The following is a 27,716-nucleotide window of genomic DNA, read 5'->3' as shown; positions in this document are numbered from 1 at the left end:
TCTGGGTTAACTCATTCATTATGATCATTTCTAGTTCAATCCATTTGTCCACAAATTTCAGGAATTCCTTGTTTTTAATAGCTGAGTAGTATTCCATAGTGTAAATGTACCACAGTTTCTTTATCCATTCTTCTACTGAGGGACACTTAGGCTGTTTTCATGATCTGGCTATTAAGAATAAGGCTGCTATGAACATGGTTGAGCAAATTTTCTTCTTGTGTGCTGGAGCATCTTCTGGGTATATTCCAAGGAGTGGAATATCCTATTGGGACTCTAGATGAGAGAAGCATAGGAGAATGGCAAAGTAGAAGGATCCAGATGGTCCTAGAAACCTACAAGAAGAACATTATGATAGGCAGATTTGGGCCCAGGGAACCCGCTCAAACTATGGCACCAGCCAAGGACAATACAGGCTGTAAACTTCAAACCCCTACCCAGATCTAGCCAATGGACAGGACATTCTCCACAGTTGAGTGGAGAGTGGGGTATGACTTTCTCACATACTCTGGTGCCTCATATTTTACCATGTCCCCTGGATGGGGAGACCGGTGGCACTCAGAGGAAGGATAGCAGGCTACCAAGAAGAGACTTGATACCCTATGAGCATATGCAGGGGGAAGAAGTCCCCCTCAGTCACAGTCATAGGGGAGGGGAGTAAGGGGAGAATGGGAGAGAGGGAGGTATGGAAGGATACAGGGATGGGATAACCATTGAGATGTAATATGAATAAATTAATAAAATAAAATTTAAAAAATGAAAAAGAAAAAAAACTTAGGTTTCATCTTCATAACTTTACACAGCCTCTCAGAGCCTTTCTTCAAGGAATCTGACCACCCTCTTAACACATTGTCCTCACAGCTTGTTATGTAACTGTGGGACAAGTGTCTCTGGCCCAATGACCCTAACATTCTGCTTTCCTGCAAAACCAGCATTATATGGATGATGTGAAGCCCTGATGCCTTGGACTATGACTGTATCACTCTCCAAGCTCCTGTACAGCTAAAACAGAAAAACGAGTCCCCTGAGTATTCCCGTTTGGGCTTTTGAAATGAAAGGCCTTCGCATGGTCTTTCATTTTCACGCTCTGCAGCCTTCCTTGGGTATAGACTTGTTCCTATAATACCAACAATGTAAAGTACGTGGTTTCTCTTTAACAACTTTGCACACACCTTGTCTTTGAAGGCACTCATTTTTCCAAAACTCTGTCTTTTCACATCTTACTGCTCTTTCCTAATTCTCACTACAGCCCTGGCTAAGAGCAGGAGACAGTCACCACGCCACACCCTGAATGAATGCCTGGAAATTTCTCCGCCAAACAAAGTAGTCTATTACTTTTGAATTTTACACAAATGACCTGTGGCTAGTCCAATTCCCAATGGGTTCCTTTTCTCTGAAACTTCTCTGAGCTACCATGTTGTTTCACCTACAGCATTCTAGAACTTCTCTAGCCTGCAGCATCAAATTTTTCCACATTCCTCCCGCAAAACAGTTCTGAAAGCCCAAGAAACTACACAGTAGCTTTACTGCAACAAAAGCCTACTTTTTTTTTTTTTTTTCATCCCAATGACTAACTACCTGTGAGAAGCAACTTAAGGGCTGGGAGGTTTATTTGGACTACCACATTCAGAGGCTACACATGGTGAGGTGTGCAGAGCAGAGGGCAGGAGTGCCCAAGAGAGGGCCAGAGTGAGTGTGACCAGAAAACAACACATGTATACAATTGTTAAAAAAAAAAAAACAAAAAAAAAAAAACAACTTTTTAAGAACGTTTTTTGAAATAACAGAAGCAAGGAAGGAGGGAGGGAAGGAAGGGAGGGAGGGAGAGAGAGAGAGAGAGAGAGAGAGAGAGAGAGAAGAAAGAAAGAAAAGAAAGAAAGAAAGAAAGAAAGAAACCTATTGTGGGGCTTTGGGGTCCCACTTGGGGTTTAATAATAAAGACACAGAGGACACTGGAGTTGTAAACGGGCTTTGGCCTATTTGCTGGGGAAGTCTCTCAGCTAGTCCACCTAAATTAAGTCAGCTATTCCACCAAGTGTGGTCCTCCATGTGGCCCCCACCACCTTCCTGCCTTCCTGACCCATTTCTCAGTCTCTGTCTCTGTCTCTCTCTGTCTCTGTCCTCTCTCTCTCTCTCTCTCTCTCTCTCTCTCAGCTAATCTGTCAGTCTTTCTGCCCCACTTCCAACCATCAACTCTTTATGATGCAAAAAAACAAAAAACCACACACTTTACATATCCAGTTGGCATTAGGGGCTATGTGACCATCACAGCAGCTTGCCTTTCTCTTTGGGCCATGAGGAAGCCACAAACATATGCATATCCTGCTTGCCTGGTGCCACTGGCCCAGCAGTTAACAATTGAGAACAAAGGGGCATGCGTTTTCACAGCCAGAAAATATAATATTTGTGGGTCATCCTAGCAAAAACCTGTCGGCAAGATCACTAAAACTTAAGGGGGGGGGGGGGAAAGTACATTATTCGCTGATACTCCATCTCAGACTTTCGACAGTTAAAGGAAAATCACACACCAGAAGCAGAGCACTTTTTCACAAAGGCCCTAACATGTGTTTCTTTTCTTTTTCTCCAAGATGGCCTTCCATTCAGCCAGGGTCCTCAGAATTTCAGATGTGTTAGGTCGTTCCGTGGGTTTGTTCGAGAGTAATTTCTGTAGAAGGCTTTTCTGTTAATTACAGTTAAGAATCAGTACTAAGAAAGAAAACAGTGGGGGGAAAAAAAAATAAAACTGAAGGCTTTCAAGTGCTTACTTCTTTGCTGTCAAATATGTCATCAGGGAAGATGCCATTTCTCAGACGATGGAAAAACTGAAATACAACGCATAGATGTGTTTAGTAGGAAGCGGTACACAGGAAGAATCAGTAAACGCGCTAGTAGCTGGGGGCACACTAAATCTAGAACATTTCTAAAATTTAGCATGGACTCCGGTCAAGAAGCAAGCAGAACTCCCTCCACGCCTTCCCAAGCCTACTGACAATTGTACAGCCACCCTTAAGATTCAATGCTGCCAAGTGATAGGTGCATGAGTCCCATCATGTCCCTTCTGTTTTGGAGTGCTAGGCAGCACATCTTTTCGGCCTCTCTACTTTAGCGAAGATTAGGCTCTTGACTCCAGGCAGAAACTGATGTGGTCACCCACACTTGAACCAGATGGTGGTGTCGGTGGTGCTTAAAGGATGACGACCAACGGTTTAATTTGTTTAATTCATTCTTCGGCTATTTACCTCTATTTTTTCTGTAACAGTGATGCACCTCTTTCGGAGTTCAGCTAGAATAAGGCCCAAAGCAAAGATGTCCACTTCTTTTCCATATTTCCGTGAAGATATCTAGAGGCCAAAATACATTTGCCTTTATTACTCACCTAACGTAAGCCTCCATACCTTTTGAGAAACAAATTAGCTACAAACTATATATTGCATTACAATGTCTGTTTACATTGAAGTTGAGCACTAAGATTAAGCATCACATAGGAATAGAAGGAATACAATAAAGGCGATAAAAAACAAATCTACAGCTAATTTTTTTTACCAAATGGTAAAAGTGGGAGCCTTTCCACCCAAATTAAGAATGGGGCAATGGGACATGCTTTCTCTACGCATATTCAATATACTTCTTGGATGCTTAGCCAGACAAGAGAAAGATATAAAAGAAATTTAGATAGGAAAAGAAACCAAACCCCCATTTGTAAACAATGCAATCCTGTACATATGAGACTCTAAAGAGTCTAAAAACAACTTTTTAAAAAAGTAATTATATCAAATTTCTTATTATAATTGTTGTCTTTATTCCTATAATTAACTTATTTATTTATTATTTACATTCTGGTTGTAGCCCCTTCCCTCCTATTCAAGATCCTTTGCCACCAGAAAAATGCAAATTAAAACTATAGTAAGATTTCGATTTGCCCCAATCATTATAAAGAAAACAACAACAAATTCTGATGAAGATGTAGAGAAACAAAACCCTGTATAGGGCTGATGGGAATGCAAATTACTCCAGCCACAGCAGAGATTAATATAGAACTTCCTCCAAAACTACAAAGAGAACTACTACGTGACCCAGGCATAGCTCTCCTGGGTAATTACCCTAAGGGTTCTCAGTCAACACGCCACACAGGTACCTGATTATCCATGTATACACAAACACATACATATATATACATATATACATATATGTGTGTATACATATGTGTGTATATATGTATGTATGTATGTATGTATGTATGTGTGTGTATATACACACACACACATATATATATATATAATGGAGGTTTTTAAAAGATTTATTTAGTTAGTTTATGTATATATGAGAGCTCTGCCTGCATGTACACCTGCATGCCAGAAGACAGCAACAGATCATGTTATAGATGATTGCGAGCCAGCATGTGGTTGCTGGGAATTGAACTCAGGACCTCTGGAAGAGCAGACAGTGCTCTTAACCCCTGAGCTATCTCTCAAGTCCTATATAATGGACTTCTATTCAGATGTAAAAAACAAGCTTGTATTATGTTTAAGAAAACAGATGCAACTGCATACAATGATATTAGAAGGAAGAGCCCCAGCGCAGAAAGAACAATATCACATTTTCTGTCATTTATGGACCCCAGATTTATGTAGTAAGAGACAGCAGAAGGGAGGAGACAGAAAGAGGGAAATCCTGGTGAAAGCACATGGCGTACTTGGAGATTCTCCTTATAGAACTCAGCCCTAAATACAGTGAATATATGCCAAAAAAATATGTTTAAATTGTTCAGGTGATAGATTTACTACTTTAATCATTTTATGTAAACAACCCCATACCCTTAAGTACTCTCACAATGCTCCGTAGCTGTTATTAGTACCTATGTTCCAGCATACCAAACAGAAGTTGTACATATTAAACAACTAATTTCCTTCTTTTCCCAGCTCTCACGTAGCCTCTTTTTCATTTTCTCACTCTATGAGTTTTTTTTTTTTACTTAAAATGACATTTTAAAATATTTACTATATAGTGGTGAAGTAATTACATGTTAGAGATAAATAAAATTGCTCTTCCTCTCTCTCTTCATATTCTTCCTCTGTCTCTGTCTCTGGGGTACCCACCCCCTTTTCCTTCTCCCCACCATGCTCATTTAATAAACTCCTCTACAATATAAAAAAAAAAGGAAAATCAAGTGATAGTCCTTCCACTTACATATATAAAAATTTATTCCAAATAGGTCAAAGTATTAGAAAAAAATTTTAAACTTTTTCATCCTGTAGTATGAAAAGTCTCCAAAGTAAAAACAAGAAGATCAGTAACCATCAAGAATGTACAAGTAATTCCAGGCGTGGTGGTGCATGCCTTTAATCCCAGCACTCGGGAGGCAGAGGCAGGCAGATCGCTGTGAGTTCGAGGCCAGCCTCGTCTACAGAAGTGAACACAGGACAGCCAGGGCTACACAGAGAAACCCTGTCTCGAAAAACCCCACCCCCCCAAAATTAAGGTCAAATAGCTATTCTACATCCATAAAATGAATAACTTCAATAACAGTAAAATCGCCTCACATTTTCATTCACTATGAACTGATCATAAAGATATGCAACACATAGCAATAGACTATGATTGATCCCTCTTTTCTTTGTGGGCGTTTCTGGCCTGGAAGGCACATGGACTCCATCTTTCAGCTCCTGCTCCCGGAACAGTTGACTGCAGCTTGCCTGCCAGGTCACGCCTGCCACGTACCACAGTGCTGCTGGCACCAAAGCGCTTGAAGCAACATGTGGGTCTTTTCCCAGTTGTGAACACAGGATAGATTACTACTTGGGTATGTCTACAACACCACTCACTAAGTCAAACCATCCTTTCATTAATGGTTTTGTTATCCCTATACATTTAAAAAGCTTGTTAAGTAAGCTATTAAAATGACAAAAATAACAACCAAACTGTACATTATTTTTGTAAATATTATAAGACAATTAAATGATTATATGCCCTAACTATATCTAGTTATATCCTTATTTTTTAAAGACCTCCCTAAGGCAATATAATTTGCCTCATTAAAAGTTAGTATCTATTTCCAATAGTGATAAGATTGTCTTCTACCTTCGGACAGCTAAGGCTACACAGAGAAACCCTGTCTTGAAAAAAAAAAGAAAAGAAAAGAAAGGGAGGGAGGAAGGAAGGACAGGTAAACACAGCAAACCTCCAAGTCCACAAACAGCATCATTAACAGAAAAGATTGCAGTATAGAATCATACATAGACCTGTCACACAAAATACAGAAAGATTCTTTGCAAATACATAACAAAAGACAGGCTATTTATTTTAAAAATGGGGAAATATGTGATTAGAAAATTTATGGGAAAAAATAAGTAAATATAGGAAAGATGGAATTCCTTTAAACAAATATAGAAAACACAAAGAAAAATGGCAAACTTGTGTTATGTGTCAAGGCTGAGGCCATCGAACACCCTGTCTTGAGACAATAGAAAGCAGGATTCTTGTATAAGCTAATAGGAGATTATTAATAATCAATCTTTGAGTGACAACTTGGAAGCATTTTCTGTATTTGAAAACAATTGTCTCTCAATTTAGTCACTTAACATCAGGGCGACCACTAGAGTATCAAAGAAAACAGTTGGCGTTTATAGTATCTATCTATATCTATAGTATCTATAGGCCAGGTACCTGCAGATTCAGTGAAGTGCAAATCCACTGTGCAAACAAAACTGCATGTATATGAACGTATATAGACTCTCTTTCCTCTGTAGTCATTACCCCCAAACAATATGTTACACAACTGTATACTATATGTAATAAATTTACAATGTGCACATCTATATTTATTGCCTCAGGCGTCACACGCAGCAGACCTGGAAGGATCCCTGACGTGCACTGGCCAGCCACCCTAATCACACTGGTAACTTCAAGGTTCAGTGGGAATACATTATATTCAGTCTCAAAATATACTGTAGAAGGCCTGGGAGATGGCTCAGCAGGGAAGGTTCATGCCTCCAAGCCTGGTGACCTGAGTTCCACTCATGGAATCTCACAAACAGCAAGGACCAGTCTTCCCCTCTCACAATACACAAATAAATAAATCAATAATTTAAAATCCTATATGTGGTGCTTGAGAAATGGCTCATCTGCTGTTCTGGCTGTTCTTCCAAGGACCTGGGTTCAATTCCTGGCACCTGTGTGGTGACTCACAACTATCTCTCTCTCTCTGTGTGTATATATATATATATATAATTTTTTTTTTAAATGGTGGAGAGCCATCAGAGAAGATACCTGACATCCTGATACCACCTCTGGTCTCCTTTTGCTTGTGCACAAACACACACACACACACACACCACACACACACATGCACATACACGTACATGAGCTTATACATAACGCCACACACACACATAGACACACACACACAGACACACACACACACACATGCACACAGTACATCACGCCACACATACATGGAGGCAGAAATTAAAGAAGTAAATGTACATAGACAGAAAGAAAAGAAAATAGGAACTTTACCTGTTCTGGACTCATGTACTGAGGAGTTCCTGTACTCTTTGTTCGTGATTTTCCATCATTTTCCAAGGCTGTTGCAAGGCCAAAGTCTCCAATCTTAATGTGTTTTTCATCTACTAAAAATATATTACCTGGCTATAGAAGAAAATTAATTAATATATGCCAATTAGACTGACTGTTGCCACAGGTCCCAACCATATGGGGTGGAGGGTGAGACAGGGTTTCTCTGTATAGCCCTGGCTGTCCTGGAACTCACTCTGTAGACCAGGCTAGCCTATAACTCAGGCTAGCCTATAACTCAAGAGATCCACCTGCCTCTGCCTCCTGAGTGCTGGGATTACCGACCATCTTTTATGCTGACTTGTATGGACGGCATTTATCCTTCCACTGGCTGCACAACTCAGGGAATTTAATACCTTGGGCATTTAAAACATCAAACGAAGAAAGAAGAAAAGACCTTTAAATGACAGCAAAGGTGACTTCGGTTATACCTGTTTCCAAATATCAGAGGGGTCCAGGAGTGGAGGGCAGGCATAGTAAAAATAGCTACTTTCACACACCCTAGTTTAGTGAGAGGTCCAATCGGTGGGGATTAGTGTTTTTTATCCCAGACCAGGGCTGGACACCCACCTGAAGGAATGCTGCTGCTGTGATTCGGGGCCTGATGGCATTAAAACCCCTCCCAATTTTGAGACTCTCTGACTGGGTTAGTTCCTAGCAATCCTGCAGAATGTCCTATGCAGGGTGTATCCCCGGTTCTGACAATTTTTCAGTAAGTGCATGCCCTCTACCTTGTTAAGTAGAGTGATTCAGAAAAGGCTAAGTAAAGGAATCAGGACCAAAGGCAGAAGCACAGCCAGCGAGGGACGTGAGCAAAGCTCTCAGCTAGGACCCATCATGGTAAGTTCGTGATAAAGATGTCTCTTTTTTTCCTTGCTGATGAAAAGTGAAAATGAGGAAACTAAGTGGTCCAGACCATGAAAGCACACACTAAGAGATGATGCATCTTTGACAACTTGGATTACTGTGGTTTTCCTAATTGTGCGGCAGAAGATGCCAGTCAAGATAATGCTAGGCTGTAGCCTCTTGAGCTGTGCACAGTGGAAGCAAGCAGTCCAAGGACAGAGGCTGGGTCAGGGCAGCTGGCTGGCCCCTGCAACCACCACAATTATTTTCCGTATAGGAAAGCTGTTATTGCTTACAGTGAGGCAAGGACCATCAAGCTAAATATGGCTCAAAGGGAAGGAGACTTTTAATAGGATCATTGTCAAAATAAGCTGAGGGGCCCCTGCAGATCTGCCTAGCAGTTGCATAGGATGGCATTTGGGAAAGGCCAGCAGACAAGAGAAGTGTTATTTTATCATGACTGACGGCCAATCACAAATCTAAAACTAAGGAAAATACATTCTAAAGTTATTAAACTGTATTTATCAGCTAACAAAGTTCCCACTTACCTTAAGATCTCTGTGAATTAAACCTTTTGAGTGTATATAATCCACCCCTGTCACTATTTGTTCAAATAATTCCAAATCCAAAGCTTTGTCAGTTTTACTCGGCTTTCTGCTTTCCATCCATTGCTCCAGAGTTCCTTTATCATAGAATTCCATCTGAATAAAGAGGCACGGAGTCTTTGATCTAGATACAAAATTCACAGCACGTTAAAAATAGCAATGAAAATAAATTCATTAAAAAAAAATTCTACCATATCTTACAAAACCCAAAGCATGTCTCAGAATGGAAATCTGAATATAATAAATCTGAAATGGAACAAACCATTTTATACAAATTATAATTTCCCAAGTATCCAGAACTTCAACTGTTTATCTATAAAGTATGAAGCTCATATATTCTTTAATGCTAAAGCTCTTGATCACTTTTGATAATAGATATGAGGATGTGAGTAGTGTTAACTGCAAAAATCCAGTTTTTTCACTACTATAAAAGTAATTTTGAAGCATTTTATCATCATATGTAAGTCTTGCCTATTGGCTTTATAACTATTTCATAATTGTTCTTACTATATGCTATTATATTCTAAGATGACCTTTTTATTTAGACAGAAAAGAATTGTTGGAGATTGGTCTGGTGCTATGTATTTTAATGCTAATTACTGGCTAAAAAAAAATCTAGTTGCTGCCCTGAGCCTTGCTTCCCTGCTTGACTGAATAAAAGGCCTATATCCGGGCAAGGCAGAAGGAAGGGATGGAGTGAAGGATCATGGGCTTTGAGCAGAGAGAATTTTGGGGAAGAAGAAGGAGGCAGGACAGAGGGGAAGGAGGAAGAGAATTCCCATGGGATATGAAAAAAGTCCTGTGGGCCCAGGGGAGGAGCTCTGAAGTCCCACGTGTAAGACATGGCCCAGATGAACAACCTTAGCAAGTACTTTGGGATTATGGATGGGAGGTAAATCAACAGAAATTATTAGACGCAGATGGCATGGGATGGAGGCCGGGAGATAAACAAAGACAGCTTAGGAGGTAATGTCTGCCTTGCCCCAGGTGGAAATAGGCGATTCTAAAGTACATCAGGTGTCTGTGTCTTTATTGATTGTAAAGTGGATTAGATAACACCGCTGTAATAATTATAAGCCTAATAATAAACATTTATTAGGCCATACAATTAAACTAACTGCAACAATCATCAGTTGAAAAAAACATCTGTTTATAAAGGGCACAGAACAGGGACCTAGAAATGAGAAAATGAGTTGGGTACCTTGCTTATCATCATGGCCATTAGAGTCTCACACAAGAGGTAGGAAAGCAAAAAACAAAACAAAAACCCAAAACAACAACAATAAAAACAAGCCTAAGATGACAGCCCATTTACAAACTCGTAGCGATGCACCGCTCAATTGGTTGCTGTAAGACAGAAGTTGAAGGATTGATCTTGTTAACGACAGTTTATATTTTCTTATGAGCTAAGTTTGCTTCGATATTGAATTTATATTTTTCTAATCACACGTATGCTAGAAAATATGGCAATATAGCCAATAAGTTGCTTAAAATTAATGAAGCCTTCAGTCTAGTGATGGTCAGTTACTTCTAGAGTTCCCGACGGCACAAGACGGAGATGGGACACAAGATGACATCTCCTGTGGCATCAGGATTTCAGCGAGAAGACTGACCCCAAGAAATATGGACAGCTTTCAAAGGTAAAAGCCAGGGGTTTTTCTTAAGAACTCCCAGTCCTATAGAAGGGGCTGAGCCAGAACAAAGCGCGAGTGATGTGATCAGGGCATGCCATGTTCCTGTCGCAGCAGCTCACCACACCCTCACAGTGGTCTAGCTACATTCCAGAAACGCACTGCCCTTAGCCTCTGAGAAGGAAGACAGGAAAGTCTCAGTGGCGGAAGAGGGGACCTTCGGATTCCGCATCTACATGTTAAATCCGTCTTTACTCTTGTAAGCCATGACTCGCAATGGCTGTATGAAAAACAATGGAGTCAGGAATGCAGAAGACGAGATCTTTAAAACAGCTAAGGAAAATTTAAACCATTAAAAAAAAAAAAAAGAAAAAGATTTATTTTCAAAGTCGGTGTCTGTGTCTCTGAATGCAGATAGTCACAGAAGCCGGAGAATAGCCTGGGATTGGAACTGCAGGTGGTTGTGAGCCACCTGACACAGCTGCTTGCCCTCAGCAAGAGCAATTCGTTGCTCTTAACTCTCTGTTCGTCTCTCCATCTCATTAAAAACATTGTTTAAAGCAAAACTGAGCTAAACATACTGGCATGTGCCTGTGATCGTAGCACTTGGGAAGCTGAGGCAGGAGGTCCGCCCTGAGGCCAGTCTGGGCTCCGTAGTGAATCTAAAACAAAGAAATTAAAAGCAAGGTTGGAAGATGGAGAGGAACAGGAAAAGAGCATTCATTGCCTCCTTGCCTGTAGAACAAGAGACCACTGTCTTTTGGACGGTGGTCTGATCCGTAAATATGATGAGCAACAGCCTCCTCTAGTGGCCAGCCTAGTAAATGACAAGTGCCTTCCACGCCATCGCAGCTCTGAGCATTTCTTCTTACCGACTTGAGTCACTATCGGTGCTCCGCTCAGGATCGTAGTCCTCCCCCTTCCAGCAACCGTGGTATTGAACAATATTGACATGATCGAGTGCTGCCAGTGCTCTTACTTCACGTTCTGCTTTCCTAGTTAAAAAAGGCCCGGAAAACAAACGTGTCGTCACACATCCCTGATAACAACGGGACACCTGAAAGCAACAGGACACAACCACCCGGGCTTCTCTGTGCAGCAGTCGCCATGGTTCCTGTGCCAAGTTTTAGCGTGAGAGCCAGAACTGAAAAGGGAAAACAGTGAATGCACAGAAAAACCACAGCTGTCCTCAGTCTCAACGTAAACGACGGTAGCTTAAATGATAGACGTCCAACATTTAAACATCATTTGTATCTTTCTTTTAAAAGATTTATTTATTTATTTATTTATTTATTATACAGTGTTCTGCTTGCATGTACACCTGCTCACCAGAAGAAGGCAATAGATTTCATTATAGATGGTTATGAGCCACCATGTGGTTGCTGGGAATTGAACTCAGGACCTCTGGAAAAGCAGATAGTGCTCTGAACCACTGAGCCATCTCTCCAGCCCCATTTGTATCTTCTTTTGAGTGTCTGTAACACACTTTTCAGTACCTAAATCATATTGATATTCTGTTTGGAAGATGTGTTAAAAATCTTTGGGTTTCACAAGTGAATTCCATTTGGGCAGCAAGAATAAGTAACCCAAGCAGCAAGCAGAGCCTAATTTAGAATTTTCAATGTATGACAAAACTACATCAAGGGACTAGTTTATACAAAACAAACAAACAAACAAAAAAACAAACCCAAAGACTTGGTACTATGAAAGATTTACAGGGGTTATACTCAAGAGCTAAGACACTGTGATACTTTCTTGAAATTACCCTGAAAAATAAAACTTACCAATGTCTTCAGAATATGTTTTTTCTTGTTTTACTGCTCTAAAAACTAGGTGCATCTCATGGTCAAGTGCGTCTTATGGTCCAAAAAATACGGCTTTTGCAATAAGACCCTCTACTCACTGACAACACCTGAATTTTCCTTTAACCCACAATAATTTTCACAGTCACATTTTTTCTTATGTCTACCTCAAATCTCTTTTGTTTAGATTATCTGCATTATCACTATCTTTTTTTGGGTACAAATAAATGTTTTAGAAACACTTGGGGAAAAAAAAAAAAAAGAAATTACCCTGTGCTGACTGGTTTTATGTCAGCTTGACACGAGCAGGAGACATCAGAGAGGAGAGAGCCTCAAAACAGAGAAAATTGAAAAAAATCACCTTAAACTAAATAAGGCAATGGCTTCAGAATTCAGTGCTGTTTCAAAATGCTATATTCCTATATTTAAACTGAAATAAATACCTCCTGTAAGGTAGGGTCATTTTAGAATAAGCCAAACTCCTGTAGGCAGAAGGAAGATTAAGGAGGGCAAGAAAGAAATAAGGAAGGAAGGAAGGGCAGATATGGAAAGAACGGTGAAGGTTCAACGCGCTGTGTTAAAAAGAAAAAAAAAAAAAGAGCAAAACATTTACTCACTCTGTGTTATATTTAACACGCTTAATAGCATACGTCTTTCCATCAAGTTTGTGTTTTGCTTTGAAAACTTGGCCAAATCCACCTGAGCCGATCTCTTTTATGTCTTCAAAATCCTCGTTAAACCTAGTTAAAATTGATATGGCTGTTATTCTGAGGTTTAGTGTTTAATGTAAAGTGAAACTGATTCTTCCTTTCTTGCTTTTAATAACATCTGGTAGAACTCTTGAATCACACACACACACACACACACACACACACACACACACACACACACATCTTCCAACTGGGTGGTGGTGGCCCACACCTTCAATCCCAGCACTCAGGAGGCGGAGGCAGGCGGATCTCTGTGAGTTTGAGGCCAGTTTGGTGTACACTGAGAGTCCAGGGCTACACACAGAGAAACCCAGTCACGAAAAACTAAAACTAATAATAATAATAATAACAGCCTTCCTCTTCCTCCTCTCTTTCCCTCCCTCTTTCAGTAGAGAACTCGGTATCACAGATCACCCCTTCTAACCATATGTAACACATCAACTGGGTGCAAAGAAGAAAAGAAATCGCCCTCCAAGTATTAAAGTTAGAAAGAATCACTCAGGTGTGTGCCACAAGGAGTCAGGAGAAGCCCAAGCCTGCCTTGGGCTATGACAACCTGTCTCTCTCTTCCCCTCCTTACCCCGCCCCCAACACCTCATCATTAAGCCCGATTTCTTCCAACCCGTATCACCACCATGTGCCCGCTCCTCTTGTCCCTTTCCAGCATCACACCCCAGGCCAGCCGTCAGGCTCCCGCCGCAGTGGTGGCTTGTCCCTTTCCAGCATTACACCCTGGGCCAGCCATCAGGCTCCCGCAGTGATGGCTTGTCCCTTTCCAGCATCACACCCCAGGCCAGCCGTCAGGCTCCCGCAGTGGTGGCTTGTCCCTTTCCAGCATCACACACCAGGCCAGCCGTCAGGCTCCCCCCGCAGTGGTGGCTTGTCCCTTTCCAGCATCACACCCCAGGCCAGCCATCAGGCTCCCGCCGCAGTGGTGGCTTGTTGAATTCGCCTGCCCTACTTTAGCTACGAGCTCTTAGTCTGATTGCATCTCCCTCTCGCCTAGCCCTCCCACAGCCTTATCTTTGCATTCAGCAAAACCCAGGAAACCCTTAAATGACCAATAGAGTGCCAGGTAGCATGTTCCCCACTTCCTTCTCCAGCCCTCTCCCACCACACTGTGTGTCCCTGTTCAGCACACTTGAAGCAAGTGCTTTCTCCACAGAAAGGTGACCAACCTTGGGCTTTTATTTCCGTTTCTATTCATACTGCTGTTCTTCTTTAACTTTGGCAACATTTTGTAATGACGGTGTATGTGTGTGTAACTCAGATACAAATGTATGTAATATGTGGGTGTTTGGGTGTGCACATGTGTGTGTGTGTGTGTGTGTGTGTGTGCGTGTCTATGTGGTGTGTAGGCCAGAGATTAATGACAGAGGTCTTCCTTAATCACTCTTCACCTTTTGTCTCGTTGTGTTGTGTTTTGTTTTGTTTTGAGACTGGCTGGCCTTGAACTCAAGAGATCACCTGCCTTTGCTCCTCGAGTGCTGGGATTGAAGGAGTGGGCCATCGAGCCCAGCTTGCACTTTATTTTTTGAGACAGGGTCTCTCACTGAACTTGGACTGGTCATGCTGGCTCTACTGGGTCTACTTGTCTCCATCAGTGTTGGAGTTGCAGATATATGAACTGCCACGCCTGTCTTTTTACGTAGGCACTTTGCATTCAAACTTAGGTGCTCGTGTTTGCACAGCTGAGCCGTCTCCTCAGCCCCTCACTGCAGATATACTTAAAATGTATTTCTTTAATGCCAGTCACCACCATAACCCTAATGCCCAAAGCAGGTGGGTATGGATCAAATGCTCAATAAGTATTCACTGGTTCTTTTTTAAACATGTATTCAAGCTGGGCGTGGTGGCGCACGCCTTTAATCCCAACACTCGGGGGGGGGGGGAGCAGATGCAGGTGGATCTATGTGAGTTCGAGGCCAGCCTGGTCTACAAGAGTCCTGCTGATTCAAACAGGCTTCCTTCATCTTGGGTCCTTCATTTTTAACTGAAGCATCATCTACAGAAGGTGAGCCCCCCCCCCTTCCTTTTTTTCCTAATCAAATCTTGTGTGAAGCTGGAAAAGAGGTCCAAACGGATTTGTTTTAATCCCCACAGGAGTCTCTCTCTCCTTCCTCCACCCTTTTCGGTTCTTTTCAATACTCTTTCCTTTCTAAGTCACTGACATGAAGTCCTATTTGCTTTCGGTTTTGGCAGCATCCATGGATATCAGAAATGCTGATGGCACCACAGAGACCTGCACTGGCCATGTTCCACTTGGATTCTCCGAGAGACCATAATCCTCCGTGGGCCTGACTATGCCACAGCTGTTAATCACTTGGGTGGAAATACAATTTATGAGTCAACCTTAAGAAAGTTTGTTTCACACGCATGCTTATCGCTAGACAAACTCCACTTACCTGGAGTCCACGCTGTATTTATTTTTTATCACATCATTAGGTTTTCTAAAATGGAGACAAAAACGCAAATCTCAGACAAAACTGTAGCCTATATAATTTCAGAGCAAGCGTTACGCCACGCACTGGGCATTTCATATTTTGCACCAGAAAGACAAGAAAGGAGTGTTCAGCTTCTTCAAAAAAATCACTTCCTTCTGATTCTCCTATGTTCCTCACATTTTCACCTGAACACACTCATCACTGGCCTGCCGGCTCCCTTTTCTTCAGCATCAGGACACCTGTCAAATGGATGTCTCCTGGGTCCCTCCCTCTGGACCTCGCTGCTCGCTGCTGCTGAGCCAACTGTGCTGGGATATTCAAACATGACCTAGAACCGCACAGAATAGTGCCACCACGCCCCCCCCCTTGGTCCTGCTGAGCAGCGTCAGCACCGGGGGCTGAGGTAACACCTGCTGGAGGCCTGCTTCTCCCCGTCACTCAGCTGCTCTCTTCCTCAGCCACGTCTCCCCTTCCTTCCCAGTCTCTCACAAACTCTCCTTATCCCTGGTCATTGCGGAAGGCAGCAGATCACGTGGCAGGTTCCCCTTCCTGCAGCCATGCACCCTGGGTGTTGGATTTTATTCAGTTTACTGTTCAGAAAACATTGGTGCCGCATTAAGGCTCCTGCTGCCGTCTCACCTTCATTTCTGACTATATGTCTTTACTCTCCAGGGAAAGAAACCAATTCCTTACAATTTATGTAAAATTTGTTCATTAAAAAACAAGTTATTACACTATCTTTACTCCATCCATCTATAAAGAAACAAACAAACAAAAAAAAACCCATACACTTCCCTTAAAAACACTTCCAATTCCAGACCTTCAACAGTGTTATCTAAAATAACACTCTAAACTTCTGTCTCTAGCTGCATCAAAATAGGACTTTGCATCTACAGGATACCGTGTGAGCGTGTGTGTGTGTGTGTGTGTGTGAGCATGTGTGTGTGTGTGTGTGTGTGTGTCTGTGTCTGTGTATGTGTGTGTATGTGTGTGTGAGCGTGTTGTGAGTGTAAGCATGTGAGCATGTGTGTGAATGTGTGCGTGAACATGTGTATGTATGTGAGCATGTGTGTATATGAGCATGTGTGTGCACATGTGTGCATGTGAGTCTGAGCATGTGTGCTTGTGTGTAAGCATGTGTGTAAATGTGAGTGTGTGTGAGCATCTGTGTATTTGTGTGAGGCATGTATGCATGTGTGTGTAAGTGTGTGAGTGTGTGATCATGTGTGTAATCGTGTGTGATCGTGTGTGCGTGTATGACCATGCGTGTATATGTGAGCATGGGTGTGTGTGAGTGTATGTGAGCATGTGTGTGTGTGAGTGTGTATGTGTGTGAATGTATGTGAGCATGAACATGTGTGTGAGAGTGAGTGTGTGAGTGTGAACGTGTGTGTGAGCATGTGTGTGTGAGTGTATGTGTTTTTCTCTTGAGCTAATTTGGTTTATAGGTTTCAAGCTTTCCACAGCTTCTGAAATATCGCTCAAACTTGTATGATAAATACTCTGCCAGTAGCACAGACAGCAGCGAAGCAGATAGACAGAGTCTGAAAGAGAACCCGAGTCCAAAATATGTCCAGTGCACAATGATACTCACACTCTTGATTTCTTATTTTCTCTGAGACCATTCTGCAAAGAAAGGAAAAGAGAAAGTGGTTCAGGTGAGGAGAGCAATTGCCTTAGTTTGGGAGCTGGCTCTGTGGCCAGGCTCCTTAATCTTTAAGATCACCAGCTCCGTACAGGTGCCAGCTTCCCCGAATCTTCCACCAACCCTTACTGCAACCAACCAGCTGTGAAACGGCGTCAAACGGCTGTTTTTGTTTGTTTGTTTGCTTATGTTTTGTTTTTGTTTGTTTTTTTGAGACAGCGTCTCTCTGTGTTAGCCTTGGCTGTCCTGGACTCGCTCTGTAGACCAGGCTGGCTTTGAACTCACAGAGATCCACCTGCCTCCCGAGTGCTGGGATTAAAGGAGTGTTGCCACCATGCCTGGCCAAACGGCTGTTTTGATTTGCACTTTCCTCATCCCTAGAGGAAAAAAGCATCTTTTCTCATTTGCTGTCCACTTAGGTGTTGCAAATGCCTTCAGACAGTATCTATTCTACTGAGCCAATTGCCTTTTTCTTACAGATTTGCAGTTCTCCTTGCCAAAAGTGGTGGTGCAGGCCTTTAATCCCAACACTTGGGAGGCAGAGGCAGGTGGATTACTGTGAGTTCAAGGCCAGCCTGGTCTACCAAGCGAGTCCAGGACAGCTAGGGCTATTACACAGACAAACCCTGTCTCGAAAAAACCAAAAAAACAAACAAAACCCAAAACAGATTCGTAGTTCTCAATAAACCGATTGATTTTTATAATAAATTACCTGATTTTTAAGTTTAGTTCTGATTTTTTAAGTAGAAGTGGAACTACACCAAATATTACTCAGTTGGGGGGACAAAAAAATGTTAAAAAAGAGCAAGAGTAAGGCCTGGGAGATAGTTCAGGGGCAGAGGTCCCCTAGAATACCTGAGTCTGGAATTTGCTCCCCAAAATAGGAAGAAAAGGAGGAATGAAGGGTGGGAGGGAGGGAGTGAGAGGGAGGGAGGGAGGGAGGGAAAGAAAGGAAGAGGACAGACTACAAAGTGGGTGGAGAAGCTAGAGATGGTAGTGCAGGCCTGTAATCCCAACACTCAGGAAGACAGAGGCAGGTGGCTCTCTGTGAGTTTGAGGCCAGCCTGGTCTACAGAGTGAGTCTAGGACAGCCAGGGCTACACAGAGAAACCCTGTCTCAAACAAACAAAAACAAAGTGGGCGGGGAATGGGATGGGAGAGAGTGAGGATGGGAAGAATTTTCCATCAGAAAAATGGAAGTTAATATGAACGAAGGTTAATAAAGAAAACAGGAAAGATCAATAGTTGTCAATACCATAATTCAGTAAGAACATGTGCAATTAAAGTGTAAAACTTATGCAATAATGAAGGCTATTTTTTAAGCAAGAGAAAAAAAATAAAATTGGAAGCTTAAAGGCTAGTACCATACCATAACAGGAGAATGGCGAGGGAGGCTGGTTTCTAAGGCACTCTCTGAGGAGCCACTTTCACGTGCTGAGTGAGAAGCACTAGAGGGAAAAAAAAAGTAACTGTCAGGAAGTCAATCCAGTTTTTGATTTATGTGAATATGCCTGTGTCTGTGTGAACAAATGCCACGTATGTATGGGTGACCCAGGAGGCCAGAAGAGGCTACTAGATCCCATGGTGACATGGTGTGAGTTCTGGGACCCAGATTTGGGGCAGGGGCGGGGGAAGGGGGGTAGAAGGAAGTGATTGGGATTGGACCCACAGCCTCAAGCATGCCACAACCCCCAGCCCACTCATCAAGCTGCTACCCAAACTCACGAATCACTTGATAAAGATAGGCTGCGGGGAAAGCCGCTGGATTCAAATGTGATAAAATCAGAGGATGCTCTGTCACTTTTCTGGAAGAAGAGACAGCCTTTAGCAGGTTCATAGGTAGCGGATTTATTTCTCTGAGATGGTACAGAACTGGGTACACACTACTGAACACACTCTCCCTGTAGCCACCAAGTCCACAATCACAAATAACCACAAAATTAACATGTATTTCATAGCTATTTGAGCTAAGTTTCAAAATAGTGCTGCGTTGCCTTAGAACTTTTATGCTCCGTGGACCTTGTAACCTCATGGTTCATGGGTCTTTGGTGATACAGACAATGGAGGAATCATTCATTGTGCAATTAGCAAATGCCTGCATTATACAAACAAATTAGCCCAAAGTCACTTTCAAAGGGAATCATAAATGCACAAATTAAATCTAATTGGGAACACATACCACCAAGCTTCTCTCTGACAGCTTCTGATATGCCTCTTTAGCAGCCAACTGTTTCGCCTCCTGTTTGGTAGCAGCTGAACCAGTACCATATGTTGTCTGCCCAATTTTGCATTTACAAATAAATCTAGGAAAAAATGAGAGTATTCATTCACATATCAAAAAATATTGTCAATCTAATGTACAGTTTGGAAAAAATAAAAGGACCCTGTATACTAATAAAGGCCTTAAGATCAGACTAATAATTTTTTTTACCCAGACTTACATTTCCTACCTCACCAAATTTAACCCTCACAAAAATGGCCACCAATCACGCTGAATAACCAGGAGCAGCTGATAATCCTAGTTTACATTTCCCAGGGAACGTGTAAGGTTGTTTGTTTGTTTGTTTCATTGAAAGATCTGACAGCAAAATGCCGAGTAGTAATTAAAAAAAAAAAAAAAAAAAAAAAAAAAAAAAAAAAAAAAACACAAAATCTTTTCAATCCCAAGTAAAAAGACCTAGAGGGAAAGAGGAAAGGGAGAGAGATCCAGTGAATTTTCCAGAGCTGCTCGAACAGGAAAGAACCAGTTGGTAGACTGAGGCTCACAGCGGATAAGCCATGAGGGTATGGCACTATGGTGACCGAGTTCTCAATGCCTCCAGGCTCTAAGACTTGTGCACACATACCTCTCACTGTTGGGGGTTGGCCTGGTGCTACGTATACAAATGCTAAATTCTGGGCCCCAAGATCTGATTGCAGTCTAAACAAGTGCTTTCTCACATCACCATCTTCGGTGTGCAAACTTTGCTCCCCAGTGATCTATGGAGAGGGGTACACAGCCTGTAACTGGGCAGAAGAGAAATATACAGAGCTTAAACTCCTGGGCTTGAGGTCTCAGGTAGGGACCATGAGGCTGGGGAGAGAGAGAGGACACGATGTGATGGAGCAGATCCAGCCCAGACAGGACAAACATTGGCAAATCACTTGGGAGATGTAGCTGGGTGGTATCTAGACCAGCTTAGGAAATTTGCTTAAATGGTACCTGTCCAGTTATTGAGCTTTAAGGCTGTTTAAATATATCAATAGGTCTCTGTCTCAATTATTGGGGGGGGGGATATCCAGGTCATAGAAAAGCCCTCTAGGATTTAATAAATACAACACCTCACAGCCACTGTCCTCGCAGTGGACTAAGACCTCGCCCCCTGGTCCATGGCATCGGCTAACTAGTCACACGTGAAGAGCAGATGCTCAGACAAGCAGCTCTCTAACTGAAAATGGTAGAGTCATCCCATACAGGGGCAGAGTAGTCTTTACACGCCTGCAGCTGCCATGGCCTCAGGGAAGGGAAGAACTCTGCATCCCTCACACGTGAGCATCCTGCACCCTTTTAAACGTTCAGAGGCACCTCAAAGATCAGCAGTCCCCGTTTTTATTGTCGGGGCCAGCAGATGACTGAAACCATAGATTGTGCCAAACCCCAGAAATACACATCATCTTTCTTGTATATTCCTATGATGAAGTTTAACTCATAAACTAGGCCCAGAAAAGGATTAACAACAGCCAATAACACAATAGAACCGTTAGTGTAATGTGCTCTATGCCTAGGTTTGCGGAAGTGACCTTCCTGTCAGAACAGCTTTCTATGCTGTAGCTGGTTGACCAGAGGTAACTGAGATTTCAGAAAGCAAACCCATGGCGGGGGGGGGGGTGTAGGAAATCAGCCAAATTTGACTCCAACAAACCCTCGCAGCCTCAGGAATTGGGTATTTTAATTAAAGCGATGTTTACAAATCATTAAAAAAAATGTTCCGCAATGAATGTATAAGAGAAGGGAGATACTTCTGGAAAAGTACGTATGAAGCGCCTCAGTTTTATCGCTCACACACAGTGAAGCAGCAGAGAAGCCAAGGCATGTCTCACCTTTGGGGTGACTGAGTGTCAGGGTCACACTGTTCATAGTTGACAGACAGCTTTTCCCTCTGGGCGAAGCTATTGACAAGGCCGATGTAATTCCCAGTGAATGAACCTTCTTCAGAAACATCCATACGACTATCCTCCTACAAAGAAAGAAGTGCCGGATACAAATCACGGACTATCATATGAAATTACTAAATAAGTAACATGGAAGACAACTTGCATGTTATGGATTTCTCAAGTATAGTTTCCTGTTAAAAGTGAACTATATGGAGCCGGGCGCAGTGGTGCATGCCTTTAATCCCAGCACTCTGGAGGCAGAGGCAGGCGGATCTCTGTGAGTTCAAGGCCAGCCTGGTCTACAAAGTGAGTCCAGGACAGGCAGGGCTACACAGAGAAACCCTGTTTTGAAAACAAAAACAAAAACAAACAAAAAAACCCACACAAAAACAAAACAAAAAATGAACTATGTGTCTGTTAGTTTTTTAAAAATCTGCAAAAATAATTTTTAATTTAAAAATCTTAAATGGCACATTAAAATTACATATATTTATGGTACATAACATGATGTTTTGAAATATGTACATGCTACACAATGGCTGAATTCAGATAATTGCCAAATATATCACCTTTCATTCCTTTTTGAAATTTTTTTATATTTTGGTATGGCAAGGAAACTTAAAAATATACCCCCGTAGCAATTTATAAATATGCAATTTGTTAAGCCTTTCCTTTTATAACATCATTAAGAAAAGCCCGGTGCACATCTGTTATACCAGACCTTGGGACTCAGAGGCAAAATGATCATGGCCAGCTTAAGCCACGCAGAGAACCTGAGGCCAGCCAGAGCTATACAGAGCGTCTGGGGCCTACCTGAGCTACAGAACCCGGAGCCAGCCTCAACTACACAGAGAGGCTAAGGCCAGGCTGAGCAACACAGAAAACTTGAGGTCAGTCTGCCTTACAGAAACAACAAACCTGCACCATTTCCTTGTTTTATTTATTTATTTATTTATTTATTTGAGACAAGTTTTCTCTGTGTAGCCTTGGCTGCGCTAGACTCACTTTATACACCAGGCTGGCCTCGAACTCACAGCGATCTGCTGCCTCTGCCTCCCGAGTGCTGGGTTTAAAAGCATGTGCCACCACTACTGGCTCCTTGTTTTACTTTTAGAAGTTTTATTTTATTATTTTTATTTATTTTAATGTGTGTGTGTGTCTCTCTCTCTCTCTCTCTCTCTCTCTCTCTCTCTCTCTCTCTCTCACACACACACACACACACACACACACACACACACACACACACACACACGCATGGAGGTCCCTGAAGAGGCCAGAAAAGCAGGTGATCCCCTGGGGCTGGAGTTAGAGGTGGTTGGTTGTGAGCCACCCAGCATGCTGAGAACGAAACACCGATCCTCCGGAAGAGCAATACACACCCCAGACACCCGAACCCTGTCTACTCACACAGCCCCCTTCTTTTTCCGTGAGAAAAGTATTGTAGCACTTTTCTAGCATGATGCACCCTTTCAAAAACTGAAAATGGGGTAAAAGATGGGAGGGAAGCTCTGTTGCCTCTCAGCGTAAGGGGAAGATGCAGGCAGAAGCAGCACTATTATTATCTGCACCGTCATTGTTTCCCATGGATCGGGGTTGGTCCAAAGCGTCTCCTTCATTAACCTTACCAAAGAGCTAGGCTTGAGTTCGTTCGTCTTCTTTTGTGTGTTCCTTTACACAGTTTTCCAGCGTTGTTGTTATTGTCTTTCTTCATCTTTGAAAGAGGAACGCTACCCTCTTTCTCCTAACCTTTTGACTAATTTTTTTAGCTTAGTAGTAAGAAAATTGGTGGGTTTGCTTCGTTGCTTTTGAATTGATTTTAAGAAGGGCGTTTTCGATAAAGACCGTCCAGGAGTACACTAGAAGGCCAGACTTCCCTGTGTCTGAGGATGCTTTTCCCATGGCACAAAAATCACTTCGTGTCTCATTTTGCAGCCCCTGCTCCAGCCTCCCGGCTTTGACAACTGTAGTAGCTAACATAAACTTTTTTATCATCTGCCTCCATGTTTTTAAAGTTCCTCCTCCTCCCCTCGGGTCAGTGCTTTCCCAAGGATCAATGTCGTTCTCGGTATTTATGAAGTTAATTGTATCTAATGTCATGCCTTTCATAAAAAAATTTTCTGCTCAAATAACTTCAGATAGCTTTGGGTTTCTTAAAGACTGATTGATTGATTGATTGATTATGTATACAGTGCTCTGCCTGCACATTTATCTTCAGGCCAGAAGAGGGCGTCAGATCTCATTATAGATGGTTGTGAGCCACCATGTGGTTGCTGGGAATTGAACTCAGGACTTCTGGAAGAGCAGTCAATGCTCTTAACCTCTGAGCCATCTCTCCAGTGCCAGCTTGTTTGTTTGATGTGAGAAAATCGTATCCAGGGCCTTGCGCTTGCTAAGTATACATTCTCCCACAGAACCGTACACCTTCCGCACCTCCCCATGGACCAAATAAACCTGTTTTGCTGTTATTGCTGTTGTTGTTTTATGTGCTGGTTACCCTGTTTGCATCTTCAGGGACACCAGTGTCATGTATGCTGGTTCTCTGAAATCTCCCTCAAGACGAACTGTTGTCCTGCCAGCACTTGCATGGCTTTCTCGGTTTTGTTTTCTGAGGTAGAAAGGACCCCTCGGAGCCCTTGTCAGCCCCTGTCCCACTGAACAGTCTCATCTTTCCACATGTACTCTGATTCAGAACATGGAAGTGCCGCTGGCACTCACTAAGAAATGAACAGCTTTGTTAGCAAATTCCCTGGTGTATTTCTTACTCAGGAGAAACAGAGATAGGAAAAAAAAAAAAAAGGAAGTAAAACTTTGAATGACTGGTCTTACACTGACATGCATATTTTCTCCCTGAGAGAAATTATACATACATACATACATACATACATACATACATACATACATACATATTTACAGATTCCCTTTAACTAGGGTAAAAAGCCAGTTACTCACCTTGTTTTCGTTACGAAGCATATCGACAGCTAATTTGGCAGCAGCATTTTTTGCTTCCTGCTTTGATTTCCCTTCAGCTTCTGGAAATTCTTTCTTGTCTATTATAACTTGAAATGTAAACCTGGTTAAAAAAAACAGTATTCACGCCACACCACACAGCTTGTAACTTACCTAAGGAGAAGTGCACCAGTTGTCACTGCAACACAAACACCTTTCAGGATTTGAACCTATGCTCAGTGTGGACTTTTTTTTTTTTTTTTAAGATTTATTTATTATTCATACCAGAAGAGGGCCCAGATTACATTATAGATGGTTATGGCTCAAACAGTGTGGACTTTAGACATCTACCCAATAACAATGTCTTCTTGAAGCAGGAAGAAATTTGTGCTCTTTTTTCTTCTTCTTCTTCCTTTTTTCTTTTCTTTCTTCTTCTTGTTCTTTCTTTATTTAGATACAGTGTCTGATTATACAATCCAGGCTGGCCTCAAACTCAGAACAATTCTCCTGCCTACGCTGCCCTAAAGCGCTGGTATTATAAGCATGAGCTACCATGCTTAATTGTTTTCTATTTATTTATTTATTTATTTGGTGTGAGGGTTGGGTGCAATGTGTGTGTGTGTGTGTGTATTGTCGTCTGTGTGCTCATGACAGGACATGCTTGTTGGAAGTCAGAGGACAACAAAATCTATTTTCTCCACCACGTGGCTTCTAGAGAAAAGCTCAGGCCATCAGGCTTGGTGGCAAGTGTCCTGACTCACTGAGCCATTGCTCCAGCCTCCACTTTTCTTGAGTCTCCTGAGGTTACCAGGCTCTGTCACTGGCTCTGCCAGTCCTGTGACTCGCACAGGACTCTGGCAGCTTCACTATGGTGCTGAAGACCTTCAAACTGCACCAGGGTTGTGTCCCCTACTTTACACTTACGGGGACAGGCCTCCTATTGTTTGTTTGTTTGTTTTTACCTTTTCAGTGCCTAGACTTGAACTCAGGCCTTGTATATTCTAAGCGCATGCTCTACTCCTGAGCTACACCTTCACCTCCTAGCTCACACTTTCCTTCCATCCTTTTATTTGTGTGTGTGTGTGTGTGTGTGTGTGTGTGTGTGTGTGTGTGTGTGTTCAGTAGATTCTATGTTTTGTGTGCACATGTTGGGGGAGTGAATTGCCTGTGTGCCCCCAGAGGTCAGAGAAGGACTCCAGGCGTCACCCCCTTGGCCTCATTCCCTTGAGACAGGGTCTCTCACTGAACTCAGAGCTAGGCTGGTCACCAGAAAGCCCCAGCAATCTTCCTGTCTCTGCCATACACGGTGCTGAATGTACAGGCCTGTATTTGGGCGCACTCAACTTTTTATGTGGGTGCTGAGGAGTCAAACTCAGTCCTTCATGCTTACGCAGTAAGAGCTCTTACCCACCAAGCCAGCTCCCCGGCCCTTATACATCTTCTGATGGCAACTTACCTCCTGTCATGTGGAGGTCCTGTAGTATGAAGCTCTTTATACGTAATTGTTACTTGATGTTTCTGGCGGTATTTATTAAGTTTGTCTATGTAGAAACCTGGTGTGTCGCTGGCCATTTTTTCTTCCAGTAAGCCTGCAATTGGAGAGGCGGCACATGACACTAACAGACCATATCTAATCCAATTTTCCTGACCCACCACAGGAGACCACAGGAGACAGGCTCTCTTCTCTACTTGACTCAGCTCAACCCCACATATATATATAGGAAAAACTTCATGTCAAAATTTGTCTTTCTTTCCTCCTAAACCATCTACTTTCAAAACTCCCGGCCAAGGAAAGACAGCCCTGCCCTGTGTTCTACTCCTGGCTTCCAAGGAGTGACATGTCCCAGTCTGTCCACCTGCCTGAGAAAGTGTAAAGAGTGCAGAGCAGAATTACAGCTTTTACATTAAAAACAAAACAATATATACATATATTGCTATATATTACACACACACACTTGTGCACACACATGACTATACATACATATAGCCCACATGTGCACACAACTATATCTACAACATGACCATGTACACACACACACACACACACACACACACTCCTCTGTTTAGAAAATAGACAAAGGAAGCCAACAAAAAAGTGAAATGGTACTCAGGAGAAAGAAAGCAAAATGTATCTTGGTTTATATACATTTAACCTGATGTAAACATACAACGCATACATATTATCAAACTATGACTTAATGCCCAATAAATCTGGAAATTTCTATGTATTTCTTTTAAAACGAATTAGAGGGGCTGGAGAGATGGCTCAGCAGTTAAGAGCACTGTCTGTTCTTCCAAAGGTCCTGAGTTCAATTCCCAGCAACCACAAGGTGGCTCACAACCATCTATAATGAGACCTGATGACCTCTTTGGCATGCAGGTGTACATGGAAATAGATCACTCATATACATAAAATAAGTAAATACGTGTTTAGAAATGAATTTGGAAATTTAAAACATTAGGCTTAGTGGGCTAGAAATAGCTCATTTGGTAGAGGGCTTGTTTGTCTAGCATTCACAAAGCCCCAAGTTGGATCACCAACACCACATAGGATGTAATTTTCCTTTTTAAATTTTAAACAAGATTCTTCACACTGTGAGCTTTTAAAGCATTGATTCTCAATCTGTGGGTCGCAGCCCCTTTTCCAGAGGGCACTTATCAGATCTCCTGCATATCAGACATTTACATCGCCACTCATAACAGCAGCACAATAACAGTTACGAAGTAGCAACAAAAATGTTATGGTTGGGGGTCACCACAACATGAGGGTGTTAAAAGGGTCGCAGCATTAGGAAGGTTGAAAACTGTTTTAACGCATCATTTTGCTCCCGGAGCCTCTACAAGCCACCAAGACTGCTCTCGTGGGGCTCCCAGTGGCTTACTCATCATAATCCAAGGGTTCAATTCCAACCACTTGTTCTCTCTTCTCACCGTCTCAGCTCTGGATTTTCCTCCGTTCTCACGAGCTGTGCCTTCTCTGACTTCTTTCCTGGTTCCTCTACATCTTCTTTTCATCTAAATATCATCCAAGGGCCCGGTCCTCACGTTGCCTGTTCTGTACTTCCCTCCCTCCTCCTGTGATCACCTCCAGGCTTTACAATTACCTACTCAGTCATGGTTTTTACCAGGTTGGCAAGATGGGTCAGCAGGTAAAGGAGCTTGCTGCCAAGACTGACCATCTGAGCTCAGTCCCCGGGCCCCACATGGTAGAAGGAGAACCGACTTCCACAAGGTGTCCTATGGCCTGGACAGGCTCACTGAAGCACGCACGCACACACACACTCACACTCACACAAACAATAATTTTTTAAAAACCTAAATAAGCAAATGTATAGCTGGAGAGATGGCCCAGCAGTTAAGAACACTGCTGCTCTTGGATTCCAG

General features: G+C 42.5%; 1 protein-coding gene across 1 annotated transcript; it reads right to left on the bottom strand.

The window, feature by feature from the left end:
• Eif2ak2 (eukaryotic translation initiation factor 2 alpha kinase 2) lies at nt 1-25,955 on the bottom strand. Its single transcript, XM_051153548.1, has 16 exons — nt 25,789-25,955; nt 24,336-24,456; nt 21,333-21,469; nt 19,432-19,555; nt 18,978-19,057; nt 18,622-18,700; nt 17,202-17,233; nt 15,569-15,613; nt 13,071-13,193; nt 11,524-11,646; nt 8,964-9,144; nt 7,513-7,644; nt 3,237-3,338; nt 2,763-2,819; nt 2,526-2,677; nt 1-332 (listed from the first exon to the last, which is right to left on the bottom strand). Exons 1-15 carry the CDS (start codon nt 25,902-25,904, stop codon nt 2,555-2,557), a joined length of 1,575 nt encoding a protein of 524 aa, XP_051009505.1. The 5' UTR covers nt 25,905-25,955; the 3' UTR covers nt 1-332; nt 2,526-2,554.
• Nucleotides 25,956-27,716: the final 1,761 nt, after the last annotated feature.

Source organism: Acomys russatus, chromosome 1 (genome assembly GCF_903995435.1).
Source record: "Acomys russatus chromosome 1, mAcoRus1.1, whole genome shotgun sequence".
Lineage (NCBI taxonomy): Eukaryota > Metazoa > Chordata > Mammalia > Rodentia > Muridae > Acomys > Acomys russatus.
Note: the sequence above shows the minus strand (reverse complement) of the source record. Positions and strands in the feature narration are given on the sequence as shown.

Bases quoted from the DNA above. Each gene is read 5' to 3' on its own strand.
- Eif2ak2 (XM_051153548.1), bottom strand. From the start codon at position 25,904: ATGGCCAGCGACACACCAGGTTTCTACATAGACAAACTTAATAAATAC. The intron at 7,645-8,963 runs GTAAGTGGGAAC...TTTCTTCTATAG, and splicing joins TAATTCACAGAGATCTTAAG to CCAGGTAATATATTTTTAGT. The intron at 3,339-7,512 runs GTAAAGTTCCTA...TTTGGCCTCTAG, and splicing joins AGTACATGAGTCCAGAACAG to ATATCTTCACGGAAATATGG.